Source organism: Durio zibethinus, chromosome 26, assembly GCF_047325235.1.
Source record: "Durio zibethinus cultivar Kanyao isolate XHJ-2024 chromosome 26, ASM4732523v1, whole genome shotgun sequence".
NCBI classification, from domain to species: domain Eukaryota; kingdom Viridiplantae; phylum Streptophyta; class Magnoliopsida; order Malvales; family Malvaceae; genus Durio; species Durio zibethinus.
The window spans coordinates 9,913,148-9,926,300 of record NC_143187.1 but is presented as its reverse complement, the minus strand read 5'-3'; the positions used below and the strand labels follow the sequence as shown (position 1 = coordinate 9,926,300).

The following is a 13,153-nucleotide window of genomic DNA, read 5'->3' as shown; positions in this document are numbered from 1 at the left end:
ATAAAATTAAATTTTCAACACAATTCTAACTCATTCTTTTATTTTTCACACTAAGAATTTTTTTTATATTAAAAAATATGTTCATTCTGTTGTTGGCTTGACCAAGTGATTGTAATAAAGTATAAATTATCCACTTTAATGGTATTATTCCTGGAATAAAAAAAAATACTGCTAGTACTTGAAAATATTCAGATGGTAAACTTCTCAATTTTTGAATTGAAGAATCTTAAACCTTCTAGATTTGTGATTTGTCTCCTTTGTTCATCAAACTTTGTCGTTTAATTTTTTTGCTCAACTTTTTTTTTTTTCCTTCAACATACTTTGTCGTTTATTAGTCACTAGAAGAGTAGAATATCTAATTCTACACGATTACTTTGTTTTTTTTATTATTATTATTCCATGACATATTCACATGACGAATGAATGTCCCCTTGGACCTTTTCACGATTGTTCTCATTGATTTTCTTGTGGGAGAATGGTTCAAATCCAATTCATTTACATATTTTTAGAGATTAATTTAAATAAACAAATCATTAAATTATTAATATTATATTACATGACATTAAAATAATAAAAAGTTTGTTTTTATTATAATTCAAGCATTGATATTATATAATATCTAATTTTTTGTTAAAAAGATTTTAATTAATGATGTCATTTACAAAATATGCTTACTCAAATTAATTTTAATGAATTGAATGGCAAATATTTTAGAGAATACAATAAATAATTATGAGAATTGAATTTATTTATTTAATTAGTTATTTTTAATATTTTGATGGGTATAATTAAATTAAATTAAATTAAATTTATAGGTTTAATTTCATATAAGAAAAAATTGAGAACTAATTTTTATTTTTGAAAACAAATTTTGAAGACCTGTTTGAGTATTGTCTATATTTTCTTAACATTACACCTCCAAATTTAGGAGAAAAATTATTTATGCATTCAAATATTTTACCATTCCAAAACTGTATTCCATTACTATTGATATTCCTTTTCGAGTTCTGTGGAGGATAGATCATAAGAGATGGGGTTGAATAATTAAATGGATCGTTTAAAAAAATTAATTAAAAAAATTTTCTCTGTTTAATTTTTTTTGTTCAATTTTTGTGGATATCTCAAATTATTTTTTTTTTAAATATCTAAAACTCTTACTTTTTTATATTTTAAAAATATATTTTATGATTTTTTTAATTTTTGATATTAAAAGTCATGAAAATTTAATTTTATAAAAAAAATTTTAATTTTAATATTAAATATATTAAAATCAAAATTTTTAAATTTCGTGAAAAATAATATCGTCTAAATAATTTGAAACTGAAAAAGTAATTAAATAGACTATATGATTTTATATTTATAGTTTTAACCTCATAAAATAATTCATCACTTTTTAGAGCATTATCATATAGTATTTGAAAATATATATTTTTAATTTTTTTCAAAGATAAAAAAATTTTAAAAATTAAATTAAATGCTAAAAATAGAAGTCTTTTTTATTGGCCACTACTAAATATAGAAGTCTAATCTTACTAGAATATAATCAAACTTTTTGAAAACTTTAAACATTTGCATTATCATTTTTTTCCCCGATTATCTCGCGTTGCTGTGCATTTCTAGAAGGAAGGTGTTGTCAAACAAAAAATTAGCAAAAAAATCCGCATAGAGAATATAAAAATAATTTCACAATAGAAAAATCGGTGCTATTCACCTGTTTGACCAGAATTTGATTAACCAAGTTGAAGAATGGATTAGGCGTCCGTGAGGCTACTCAGGTAAATTGGACGATCCAGATCTTGATTTTCTTTATGCAATAAAAACATGGGAAGATTTATCCCCTCTAGAAGACAGCATGGAGAAGGTGCTAAATGCTGATTCGTCTGTTTGTCAAAGTCGAGACCAACTTGTTTTCATTTTTGTGCGACTATTTTCCACATTCATTTTCAGTTTTATTTTTAATATTTAATTAAGTCTTTGATTAAACTGAGATTTTGTTCATGTCCACATTTTTTTCTCATAATATAACATTTTAATATTTTAATTTACATGCCTTCATCCGATTATTGATTCTATCATGTCGTTTCCTTGTTTGAAAAATTTAATGTTGAGGGCGAGGAAAGCGTGAAAATTTTACATGAAAATTTATGAATTTTAAAATATAATTTAATAAAAATTTTAAATCAATAAATTAATAAAATTTAATACAAAAATTAAAAATTTTGTTTATAATTTAAATTTAATCAAAACTTATTTAACAGTAAAAATTTTATTAATATTTTATTAAAAATATATATTTATTAATTTTTTTAAATTTTACATATTTAATTTATATAATAAAAAATTTTAATTTATCAATTTTAATTTTTTTTAATTTTAATTTAATTATTTTTAATAAAAAATTTTATAAATTTCATTTAAAAAACTTTTTCTATAACTTTTGCCACCAAAAATTGTCCTTTTGCTGATTGATTGTCGAGAAATGAAAAAGAAGCAGCTCTTTGTATCATTTTTTATGTTAAAGTGTTACTCTTGTCGTTTGTCCTTTTACATTATTTTTTTTGGATTTTGTTTTTATTTTTGTTTTAATTAAAATTTCCAAAGAGGATGGTTCCAGGTTAGTACATATCTGGACACTGGACATCTGGGGGGGGGGTTTCTAGATGCTGTACTTTAACACTTGTCCAATAGAGATGAGGTAATACATGTGGTGTAACCTTTTACCCAATAATCCAATTTTCAAACAACATTTAGCTGATCATAGCAAATTTCAAAGCTGAGAAACACGTTCAAAGAGTCAGATTTTTCCAAGTTTATTATTGTAAACTATGGATTACCATTTTCAATGAAGCTGAAGCGGTAAAGATCCAATTCAAGGACCGCAAGCTGACCATCCAGATGAATGATCAGGGGCGACCGTTTGGGGTTGATTTTCAAGCTCAACGCACACGGTCAACAGAGCTATGGTCTCCAACAACTTAAATTAATATTGCTGTCGAGGATCTCCGGGACCATCGAATCCTCGAAGATCATAATTCATCGGAGGAGTATTTAACTTGGACTGTCCGACTTTCATTTACGCTTGCCTTTGTGGTTCTCACTGGAAGTACGTACTCATTAATCCGACCAGAACCTTTGCTTCTGTCTAGGGACGGCAATCAAGCCCATCCCCGATGGGTTTCGGTCCGATCCGATTTTATAGGGTCGGGTTTTTTTTTTTTGAATTTTGAGTTTCGGATCGGAGTCAAGTCGGATAAATTTAGGTAATAGCTTGGGTCGGGTGGGGTTCGGGTATACCTAAAATCCGACCCTACCCGACCAGACATTATTAAAAAATTATTTTTTAATTAATTAATTAATTAATTATTTATATATATATTTATATAATGATATTTTTAAATATTTATATTTAAAAAATAATATTTTATTAATTTTAGGTCGGATCGGATTGGGTACGATTTACATATTATCGAGTCGGGTCGGAGTCGAGTATTAAAATAATTCGGGTCGGGTCGGAGTCGAATTTGATGAGCATAAAATCAGGTCGGGTTCGGGGCGAGCAAAATCCGCCCGAACCCGACCCGATGCCATCCCTACTTCTGTCGTGAAACTTTCATAAATTAGATATATATCAAGTTTAATACGTTGAAGAAAATATCAAGATCTTGTGTTCAAAAATGAAAAGCGTGTGAGGTCCCAACCCACACTTAAAATTTTTTTACTCAATATATACCAACACCTTTTTTTAGACAAAAAATTATTTACGTGAGAAAAATATATATTTTTTTTATTTAGAAGAGGGCATAACTTTTATAATAAAAAAATAAAAAAAATTTTGGATCGAAATCAAGACTTTTGTATTCTCATAAAGCTCCTTAAACCACTTAATCAAGTTGTGAAGGAAAAGATTATTTTATTTTAAGATCAAATTATTGCATTTATTTTTAATTTGCAGTGGAATGAGTTGGCAGATGCTGGTAGTTACTACAAATTAAGTAAACGTAATTAATGTGAATAAAGTAAGAATTAATTAAATTAATTTAAATCCGATTTATGACAAGTAAGTATCAATAATTTAAGTTTCATAACATTGTATTTGACTATATATATTAAGGAATCTGAATGGTTAAAATAATAAAAAATTAAGAAATTTATCATTTTATTTAAATAAATTTATATAGTTTTATTACACTTAAATAAACTTTTTAATATTTACTTTGCATTCCAATAAACGCTTAAACTTTAATTTGTATTTAAATTAATCTTTATATTTTAATTTGTATCTAAATTAATATTTTATTAGAAATAATGACATATTTAGATATAAATTAAAGAATAAAAATTTATTTTAGTATAATAAAAAAATGAATTTATCTAAATAAAATAATAAAATTTAAGAACTCTTTTAATATTTTAATCGATATAAATTTATTAACAAGTGAGATTTTCTTTTAACATATAAACTATGAAGTTTTTTTAAGGGTTTTTTTATACTTTCTATAAATTTAATTAATTGGTTCGATTAGGCTAGTTGTATCATATGCTATGTATTATTAATGATTTCCACAAAAAACAGTAAAATAATATCTTAAGCAATTATATATTCTGAGTTCTTTGTCAAAAATAAAGGCATTACAAGTTTTATATAAATTATAAATTATTTCTCAATATAATTTTTAAAATTCATTAAAATTTATTGTACTAAATACTTAAAGATTAGTTTTGTTGGGCTAAAAGCCCCTAATCCAATCACACCAGCGGAAGCGAAATCAAACAATAAATCAAACACACAAGAGAATAATTTAACGTGGTTCGGTCCAACTGACCTACATCCACGGATGAGAAAAAAGATCCACTAGTTGTAGAGAATTACAAACATACATCAAATCATCAACTTCACTCAACAATCAATACTCATAAGACACTCTCAATTTTCTCTAGTCCTATGAAGTATTCTCAACCTAAACAAACACAAACCCAAACCCTTGTGCACCCTTTCAACACAACCAAACACATACCCATATGTTCCCATACATCATACCTATGTGGACCCTCTCAGTCTCTTCTAGTCCACTCACAAACAAATATACACACTCATAAGATGTAGAGCCCCAATACTCCTATGGGGTGTCTATCCCACAAAACCCTACAACTCTCTTACATCTTTTTCTCATACCTAACCCTGTAGAGACTTCACCTATTTATAACCATACAAACTTGCCCATTAAGAATCCATTTCCTTTTAGAATTCTTCTCTTGCAAGTCAAACTTACCTATTAAGAATCTTCTTTCTCTTGGAATTCTTCTTTTACAAGTCTTCTTGTCCATCAAGCAATATCTGACAAATCTCAAACAAATCTCTAACAAATCTCAAACAAATCTCTTATGGGATTTGAGTCAATATTCCCAACAAGTTTAACATTGTTATTACGGTTAAAAAAACTGCATTTAAAAGGTATGATGAAAAAAAATATAATAAAATTTTTTTAAGTATTTAATATTATTGTGAAAAGGTATTGCGAGTAATTGAGATATCTAAAAAATAAAAATAAAATATTAGAAAGATAAGAATAATAAAGTAATTTTTTATTCCAAATAAAATTTTTCATCACAAAAATAGCTTGAGCATTTTGGTTTGAGTTAGAAAACGAAAATCTTAAATTGAAAAGCCAAAATTTTTTTATTGTTTAATGTTGCATTCGGATAAAATTAGCATTCGAACGAAAAAATTATTGTCAACAATAATGTTAAACAAAGGTTAATTATATACTAGGCTACTATGGAAAAATATTCATTTGTTTTTTTTTTTTACTTATAGCGTATAATTTATATAATAATATGTATAAATACATAAAAAAAGAATTTTATTTTAATTATCTAATTATTAAATGTTATTTAAAACTCTAAATTAAATATTATTAAATCTATTTATTAAATTAAATTTATATCTATATAAGGAATTATATATAATTTAAATGTAAAATATGCTAAAAGATACTAAAATTATGAAGTAAAAATATAATGATATTATACTAGTATTAATATTAGCCATGCTTGTTGGTCAGATTTGTGGAGATTGCAAATTCAACATGATGTAAATTAGAAATTAAAAATATCTTTAATTCAATTGGAAATAAATTTATGTTCTTGAAATGATACATAAGCTAATTTGAATATTTGAAATAAGAGAAAAAGAGCGCCAATTGAGCGCGCAACAAAAACGCCATTTCTTGTTTACGAACGGCCAAAATCTCTTCATTTTCCAGAACTGAGCGAAATTAAAAAAACTCTACTGTCTCTCACACATAAAAAAAACCTCACTCGCTAGCCTTTTCTCGATTTTATACTCCAAAATTTACCAAAAAGAAAAAACAATGTCGACAACCAAAGCCAGAACCAAAAAGCGCGGATCGGAGTCCTTGTTCGTCAAATCGGATCCGAAAACCCGACTGGTTGATGATTTCGATCCTGATCTTTCCAGGTCATTCTTCTCAACAATTGTTATAGGTTTTCTGTGTGTGTGTGTGTGTGTTTTTTTTTTTTTTTTTTTTGTAGAATATTTTGTTTATTGAGGAAAATTTGGTGGAAATTGCAGCGATCTCAAAGGGATTATGTCGGCGCTGCAACTTATCAAAGAGAAAGCGCAGAAAGATGGTCAAAAGAAGAACGAAGACACGATTTCTAGGTAATATAAATTTTGATTTGTTATTTTTTAATATAACGATTTCGATTTGAATTTTTTATAATAAATGAAAATTTTACGTAAGAGCTGTGATTGTTTGGCGGTTTCTTCACTATCTCATCCGTTAATTCCAAGATGAAGTTGTTTTTCTCGCTTTTCCTATTTAGTAAGGATTTTTTTTTGAATTAAAGTATAATTTTGGTCGATCAGCTTCCATAACTTCGAAGAATTTATATGAGTTTCATAAGTAATTTGTTAATTTGATCTTGTTTCTCAATTTTTACTGTATTTAGATTTGAATTAACGATATATCGTGTTATTGTTTGCTATAAATTCCTTTTATAGATTGCTGATACGTGAAGATCATTACGCTTTCGCAAAGGATTTTATGAATTCGTCCTTGCAATTAGTCTATTAGATCTCTTCTTCACATAACTAATTTTATTTTGAAGAAAATGAAATAATAAAACCGTTACATACATTTGTTTTTTCAAACATTCTTTTAGTTTTTTTTTTTTTTGGTTTCCTTTTTACAATTCTCACCAGTTTCTGCTATTATTTAATCTCTTACTTGAATGTTGCGGTTACAGTGTGGCTGCTGAGATAAGGTCTAAGCTTGATGAATTGAAGTCAAAATTTGAGAAGGAAAGGTATAATCCAACCTTGAAACAAATTTTAAAGCACATTTCTAATGTAAGTATACTAATTTATTGTTGTTGATTTGTTTCTTTTTACTGTAGACAAACTTTTGCCAAGGCACTTTCAAAGAGCTCAAAAGAGGTGAATTTGTTATTTGGATTTAATAAATGGTTTAAAAGCTTGAAATGCTAATGTGATTGCTTTGTTTGCAGTGTGAAAACTGCTTGAAGGATGAGACTGCAAAGTTCCAAGAGGTTTATGAGAAATTCTGCAAAGAAAAAGTTGCCCATCTGCAGGCCTTGAAAGGTAGTTTTCGATGAATTACTATCAGAATATGTTGCAATGCTTTGTATCTTTTGTTTGCCAGTATCCTCAGACATAAAATATTTAATCTATTTTAATGCTGCTGATATGACAAACATGCTCAAAGCCTCAAACTAGTGTTGTCCTACTTCTTTGTGCTACATAACGTAAAGCCTGAAGATTCATTAAAATAACCAGAAAGGGTATTTAGTGGAATTGACCTGTACATATTTATTTGATCATTTGTTACTAGCTAATTTGCTTGTTATGCTTTATGTATGATTATTTATTTGTTCATTTGTTAGTAGCTAATTTGCTTGTTATGCTTTATGTATGATTGCTATGTTTTAAATTTTGGTAGAGTAAATGAAGTTCCTCTATTTCAAAATTGATCTGATTTTTCTAGCTGTTGGGACTAGTATGTGAATTCTGAAATAGCCCACGACTTGTTCCTATAGTAGATAGATCTTCAAATTGTTGTATATCATTCATGCCTGAGCTTGTTGGTACTGATATAACTCTTTACTCTTCTAAGCATTTTTGCCTTCAGCATTAAATATTTAAATGAGACATTTTATGAAAAATAAAGCAATTTATTTCTTTCATCAAGTGATAAATAATAACCATAATTGACTTAGATTAAACTTTCAGAATTTCAGCTTACGATCTTAAAAACAAAGAATTTTAAATCGATACTACTAAAAAACTATATTTCTCTGTGGATGGAGACTTTTGATTATGTTCTAATTGTCAATGCTGTTCCACAGATACTATTTCCAGATTTGAGGAAGACAAAGAAAGGCTGTTTGTGCGATATGATCAATTGAGTGAGCAATAAAGCAACAAATTCTGTTCTCTGTTTTATTGAAACGTGATTCTAATAAGTTGATATTGGTTTGGTATTAGGGAAGAGAGAGAAGAGCTTAATATCTGAGCAGGAGAAATTCTGTGCTGATAAAATTGTTCAGTTGGAGGAGTCCTTGAAGAAAAAGAAACAGGTAACTAAAAAATGAAAACCCAGTAGTTGAATATGCCCTTTTTATGACTTGAGGAGCTGTAATTATACCAATTTTACATTCTGCAATAAGGATGACAGAACTTTCAGCATTTTGAGGAAAACTCTTGGCACTTTTCTGGACAATGGCTCAGATGAAGACTTCCCACCTGAAGATTGAAGATTTGCTTTAGTAGACAGACGGGTCAGCCACATCTTTTTGAGATATCCTTTTCATCCTTTAAATTTGTAGCTTAGGCTTTATGGCATCCAAAAACTCGGAAAATTTTGTTATCTGAAATTCGTGTACCATTGAATCTTCTGAAATTCTGAATGCATTGTTCACCTCCGTTGGGAAATACCTCCTAACATTCTGATTGTATGTTTTTTCTCGTTTGCTGATGCTCAGATGCCTCAAGACACCCGTGGCTTGGTAAGTAAAGGATAAATATTGCTCCTAGAATTTGAATTTTATTCCTATGTTCAATTCTTGGTTTAAAAGTCTTTGCCACTCCAACTATTGTAGAGACATTCAGCGTTTGAGACTCTTCTACCATAAAGCATGTCAAGAACAAGAATTTGTCGCTTCAATTCATTGCCTAAGTTTTATCCCCGTCTGCGCTGGCAAGCATCAACCTCACATGCAATTTGTCAAAAATGATTTCTCTGAATTCTTTTGAGTTTTAATGCATCACTTACTAGTAATAATAATAAAAAAGATATGTTGATGAATTGCATTGGTAGAAATTGAAGTTCAAACCTCATGACAAGAGAGGGAGGAAGAAACAGATAATACATCCAAAAAGATTGTAAGTTTCATTAGGACAAAATACTGTATTAATTTCTATACATTGATAATTCAACTAAACATCAGATAAGAAAAAGGTAGTCAAGGATCAACAGACTAGACATGTATTGGCAGTTTAATGAACAACGTTGGGAGGGGTCGGTTGCCCCTGTTGAACAGACCACGGAGGGCGTCTATTGTGTTCCTACACATGAAGCATGCATCAACATAATCAGTTTACTGATCTTGCCGCTATATCACAGGAAAAAAAGACTGCAACAATAACAATCTGGTATGTGCAAACATGTTGAAGCAAGCAAGTCAACATAAAATTGCAAGAAGAAAAAAAAAAAAGAAAATCACATACCCCAATTTCTGTCACAAAATGGCAAGAGGAACACTTTACTGATGGAGCTCCATAGGGGTACATCAGCAACACTGTACAACTGTCACACTTAACCACTCCAACCTGATGAGCTGAAAATGCAGGATAGGTTAATCAGATGATTGACGATACATTCTACCAACAAATCACAAAAGTGATAAATCATCTAAAACTAGAATGCATACACTTGTCAATGTGAAAGGTCCAAGACTTTTAACAACTATGATTTGAGGTAATATCAGTAATGAGAACAAGAACATGGAAGTTGTTTTGAAACAATGGTGATAAAGGATAGAAAAACAGAGGAAACATCCAACAGAAAGCTTTATTACTGCTCTTGGGAGAGACCAATTATATGTTTGAGTTGGAGCATCAGAACCTTCAAGTACAAAGTTGACAGTTTCACAGCATGAACATTTAGCTAGCAAGGTTCCTCGTGGATATGAAAGCAGTTGGCGGCACGAACCACAAACCATTTGAGCCATTTCTGCATCCAAATGGGCAAACAAGCAAAGTTAAAAAAAAAAAAAAGAAAAAAAGAAAAAAAACAATGAAATGCCACGAAATTGTCCAGGCAAATAGAAGAAAAGAATTCAAGAAAACATTACAAAAAATATAATTATAGGTCAAGATCAGCCCTTTCAGCCAAAGAGTTTACTCTAGTTGTAACCCTTTTTGTTGTCATAATTGGAGAAACATCCAGTGGTAGGACAAAAAAACCAAAATTCAACCTAATACTAGCTGAAAATCTGTAGTTTCTCATTTGACAATTGTTATACATAAACTCACTCAGTCAATAAGGCCAACTTACACGCTCAATATGTCAGCATACGCCCAACTACTATATCATCACTAAAGTGAATTGACATCTAGACTCCTCGTCACAACATGAGCTCGCCTCCACTACTTTGCTCATGGAAAGCCTCGCCCAACTATCACCACTAATGTCCCATCAATGTATCACTTCATAACGGATCAACTAGCTTCTAATTTTCTTGAGATCACTAAATGCAATTCACGCTGGCCTGAGATCATTAGATGCAGCTTACGCTCATCCATGTGGCTCTTTTGCAAGCTCCACATGAATTTCTCATCATCTGTTAACAACTCTGATCACATCACTGCCCATTATCTCATTTATAAGATAAAAAAGAGGTTCAGTTATGGTATTCTGAACCCTTCTTCCTAAGCTTTCTTCACATTCTCTGCAACTTGTTATTTTCCTCTATGAAATCTTAGACACTTTCTTGATTTCAACATCAGAGCGCATCCCCAAAAATTAACCTCACACCTTTTCACCGTAATTTCCTCATGCAGGTACATGTTATTCTCAGCTCACCCTCTAAATCATCATCCAACTCACTCGTACCCAAAACGCCATCAACAACAATGAATTTTCACATGAAGCTAAGGTGGGTGAGATGGAAACGAAGGTACTAGTTAAAATCCCAACTCAATTCCCAAATTTATCAATTTCGAGGCAATATAGAAAAAGTGAAAGTGGTTTTCTCCATGAAATAGGCTAAAAATCGAAAGCAAGGCAATAGTAAGATTAATGATAAAAAAAATCAAGCCATACAAATTTTAAGGCAATAGTAAGATTAATGATAAAATAAACAAGATCAAATTAATAGTAATGGATAATTATTTATGAATAAACACGTTTAGATGACCGACCAGATGACAGGTGCAGCGGCTGTTGCGGAGCAGAAGCTTGAGGAGGAATAGATTGCCATCCTGGCGGCGGCCCCTCTTCTTCATCTCCTTGTTGTTGATCTCCCTTGGGCTGCTTTGCCTCAGCTTCTGTGTTATCCATTTGCTATTTTGCTATATGTTTCTCTCCGCAGATGAATCACTGAAAAGAGTTGGTTTATAGAGGAAGACGCAAAAACACTAACGGCACGGTTCGGATTTATGACAGTCCTCAACTTGGACCCAAGCGGATTTATGACGAACCAAAAACACGTATTCCACATTTTAAAAAAAAAAAAAAAAACCCCTAACAAAAAAGGTTGGTAACAATTTGAATTAGATCATATTCATTTATCTTTTTATAATGTACATGATTATGCATTTTTTAAATTTTATTTAAATCAAATCAAAAATTTTATATAATTTAATTTGATTTGAATTTAATTTTATTGATTTAATTTGATTTATGATTTTTAAATTTTAAATTTTTTTAGTTTTTATATATTATTTAAATATATTTAAATAAAATTAAATATAAAATAATTATTTTATTTTATAAATATTTTAAAAATATATAAAAATTAATAAGAATATATAATTTATTTCGATTTGATTTTTTAAAATTTTAAAATTTTTATTTAAAATTCAATGAAAATGAACATTATAATTTTAAATTAATTTTTGATTTTCTCAATTAAAACTCACAAATTACTCTTTAAAATCTATAACATTATATAAAAACAATCTCCATCGTCTATTGTGGGCAAAGATCATCATTGTTTTAAAAAATAATTTGAATGATAATTTTAGGCTTAAAACATATATATGAGCATAAAATTGTTTTTCCAGCGGTTCGCTGCTCATTGCTGTCCACCGCTACCAGCACACTGTCGGTAGTCCTGCCTTCATTTTTCTTTATTTTCTTCTTTGTTCCATCATTTACGCCATTCAGCCTTTTTTTTTCCCCATTTGTCTTCTGTTTTTATTTTTAATTCTTTATGGTTTCATTTTATTTGATTTTAAATTTTTGATTGAAGAATTTCATATGGAATTTCTTTTCATTTTTTTGGCTTTCTTTGCATGCATTTGGGTATATTTTTTTGGTTCAATTTTTTTAATTGAATTGTTTTTCTTTTTTCTAGTTTTTATGAAGTTTGAAGTTTCCATGGCTTCCAATCACAGCCCAATCTAGGCCCAGCACCGATCTCTTGTGGCGCTGCTGCCACCATGCCAGTTGAATCGAATCCTTACATTTCTCTTGCTCCAGTTCAATCCTCTTCAGTCCAGAGTAACCCACTCCCAACGATTCCACTTGCTTCAGTTTATACTAAATTGGGTTTTTGATTAGCTTTTGAATTCTATTTAACTCATTTTTGTTTATCCAGGAACTAGATCAGTTAGGTCAATTAGAAAAGGAAATTCAATGCTTATGATTTTTTTTTTTATTTCTTTAACTCAGCTTGCTGCTCCTTAGCTCTTCTTTCCCCTGACAGCTTTTCTTAGATATAGGGATTTCATTTCTAGCATTCAGTCAGAGACTATCATGCAAAAGTCGTGCAAGGCTTTCTATTTTGAAGATGGTATGATATTGATTAATTTCTTTTATGATATTTATTTGGCCAAAGGTTTATTAGCATTTTTTATCTTATTTTTTTAAAATGGATATAAATACAT

The 13,153-nt window shown here is 29.3% G+C and overlaps 2 protein-coding genes and 1 long non-coding RNA gene across 5 annotated transcripts; 2 read left to right on the top strand and 1 right to left on the bottom strand.

The window, feature by feature from the left end:
* The first annotated feature begins 6,246 nt into the window (after window positions 1-6,246).
* LOC111275053 (DNA ligase-like protein) lies at window positions 6,247-9,343 on the top strand. Its single transcript, XM_022860149.2, has 8 exons — window positions 6,247-6,478; window positions 6,593-6,682; window positions 7,270-7,329; window positions 7,420-7,459; window positions 7,531-7,624; window positions 8,389-8,448; window positions 8,528-8,619; window positions 8,710-9,343. The coding sequence occupies exons 1-8, from the start codon at window positions 6,372-6,374 to the stop codon at window positions 8,794-8,796; spliced, it is 630 nt and encodes a 209-aa protein (XP_022715884.2). The 5' UTR covers window positions 6,247-6,371; the 3' UTR covers window positions 8,797-9,343.
* Window positions 9,344-9,408: 65 nt separating this feature from the next.
* Window positions 9,409-11,748, bottom strand: LOL2 (lsd one like 2). Of its 3 annotated transcripts, none has more exons than XR_016334292.1 (4): window positions 11,465-11,745; window positions 10,120-10,274; window positions 9,770-9,879; window positions 9,409-9,607 (listed from the first exon to the last, which is right to left on the bottom strand). XR_016334292.1 is itself a non-coding variant. In XM_022921619.2 (4 exons), exons 1-4 carry the CDS (start codon window positions 11,601-11,603, stop codon window positions 9,539-9,541), a joined length of 426 nt encoding a protein of 141 aa, XP_022777354.1. In that variant the 5' UTR covers window positions 11,604-11,735; the 3' UTR covers window positions 9,409-9,538. The 3 variants fall into 3 exon arrangements, 2 of the variants coding, with proteins under 2 accessions (XP_022777354.1, XP_022777355.1); XM_022921619.2 differs by having other exon boundaries at window positions 10,167-10,274; window positions 11,465-11,735; XM_022921620.2 differs by lacking the exon at window positions 9,409-9,607 and having other exon boundaries at window positions 9,769-9,879; window positions 11,465-11,748.
* A 454-nt stretch (window positions 11,749-12,202) lies between these two features.
* LOC149511330 (uncharacterized) lies at window positions 12,203-13,103 on the top strand. The gene is made up of 2 exons (XR_016334259.1): window positions 12,203-12,368; window positions 12,622-13,103. It is a non-coding gene; the product is annotated as an uncharacterized LOC149511330 (long non-coding RNA).
* Window positions 13,104-13,153: the final 50 nt, after the last annotated feature.

Excerpts from the sequence above, each read along its gene's own strand:
- LOC111275053 (XM_022860149.2), top strand. The coding sequence starts at position 6,372 with ATGTCGACAACCAAAGCCAGAACCAAAAAGCGCGGATCGGAGTCCTTG. Across the intron at positions 7,330-7,419 it reads TCAAAATTTGAGAAGGAAAG|ACAAACTTTTGCCAAGGCAC; the intron begins GTATAATCCAAC and ends TTTTTACTGTAG. Across the intron at positions 8,620-8,709 it reads CCTTGAAGAAAAAGAAACAG|GATGACAGAACTTTCAGCAT; the intron begins GTAACTAAAAAA and ends TTCTGCAATAAG.
- LOL2 (XM_022921619.2), bottom strand. The coding sequence starts at position 11,603 with ATGGATAACACAGAAGCTGAGGCAAAGCAGCCCAAGGGAGATCAACAA. Across the intron at positions 9,880-10,166 it reads TGTCAACTTTGTACTTGAAG|CTCATCAGGTTGGAGTGGTT; the intron begins GTTCTGATGCTC and ends CTGCATTTTCAG. Across the intron at positions 9,608-9,769 it reads ATTTTGTGACAGAAATTGGG|GAACACAATAGACGCCCTCC; the intron begins GTATGTGATTTT and ends CTTCATGTGTAG.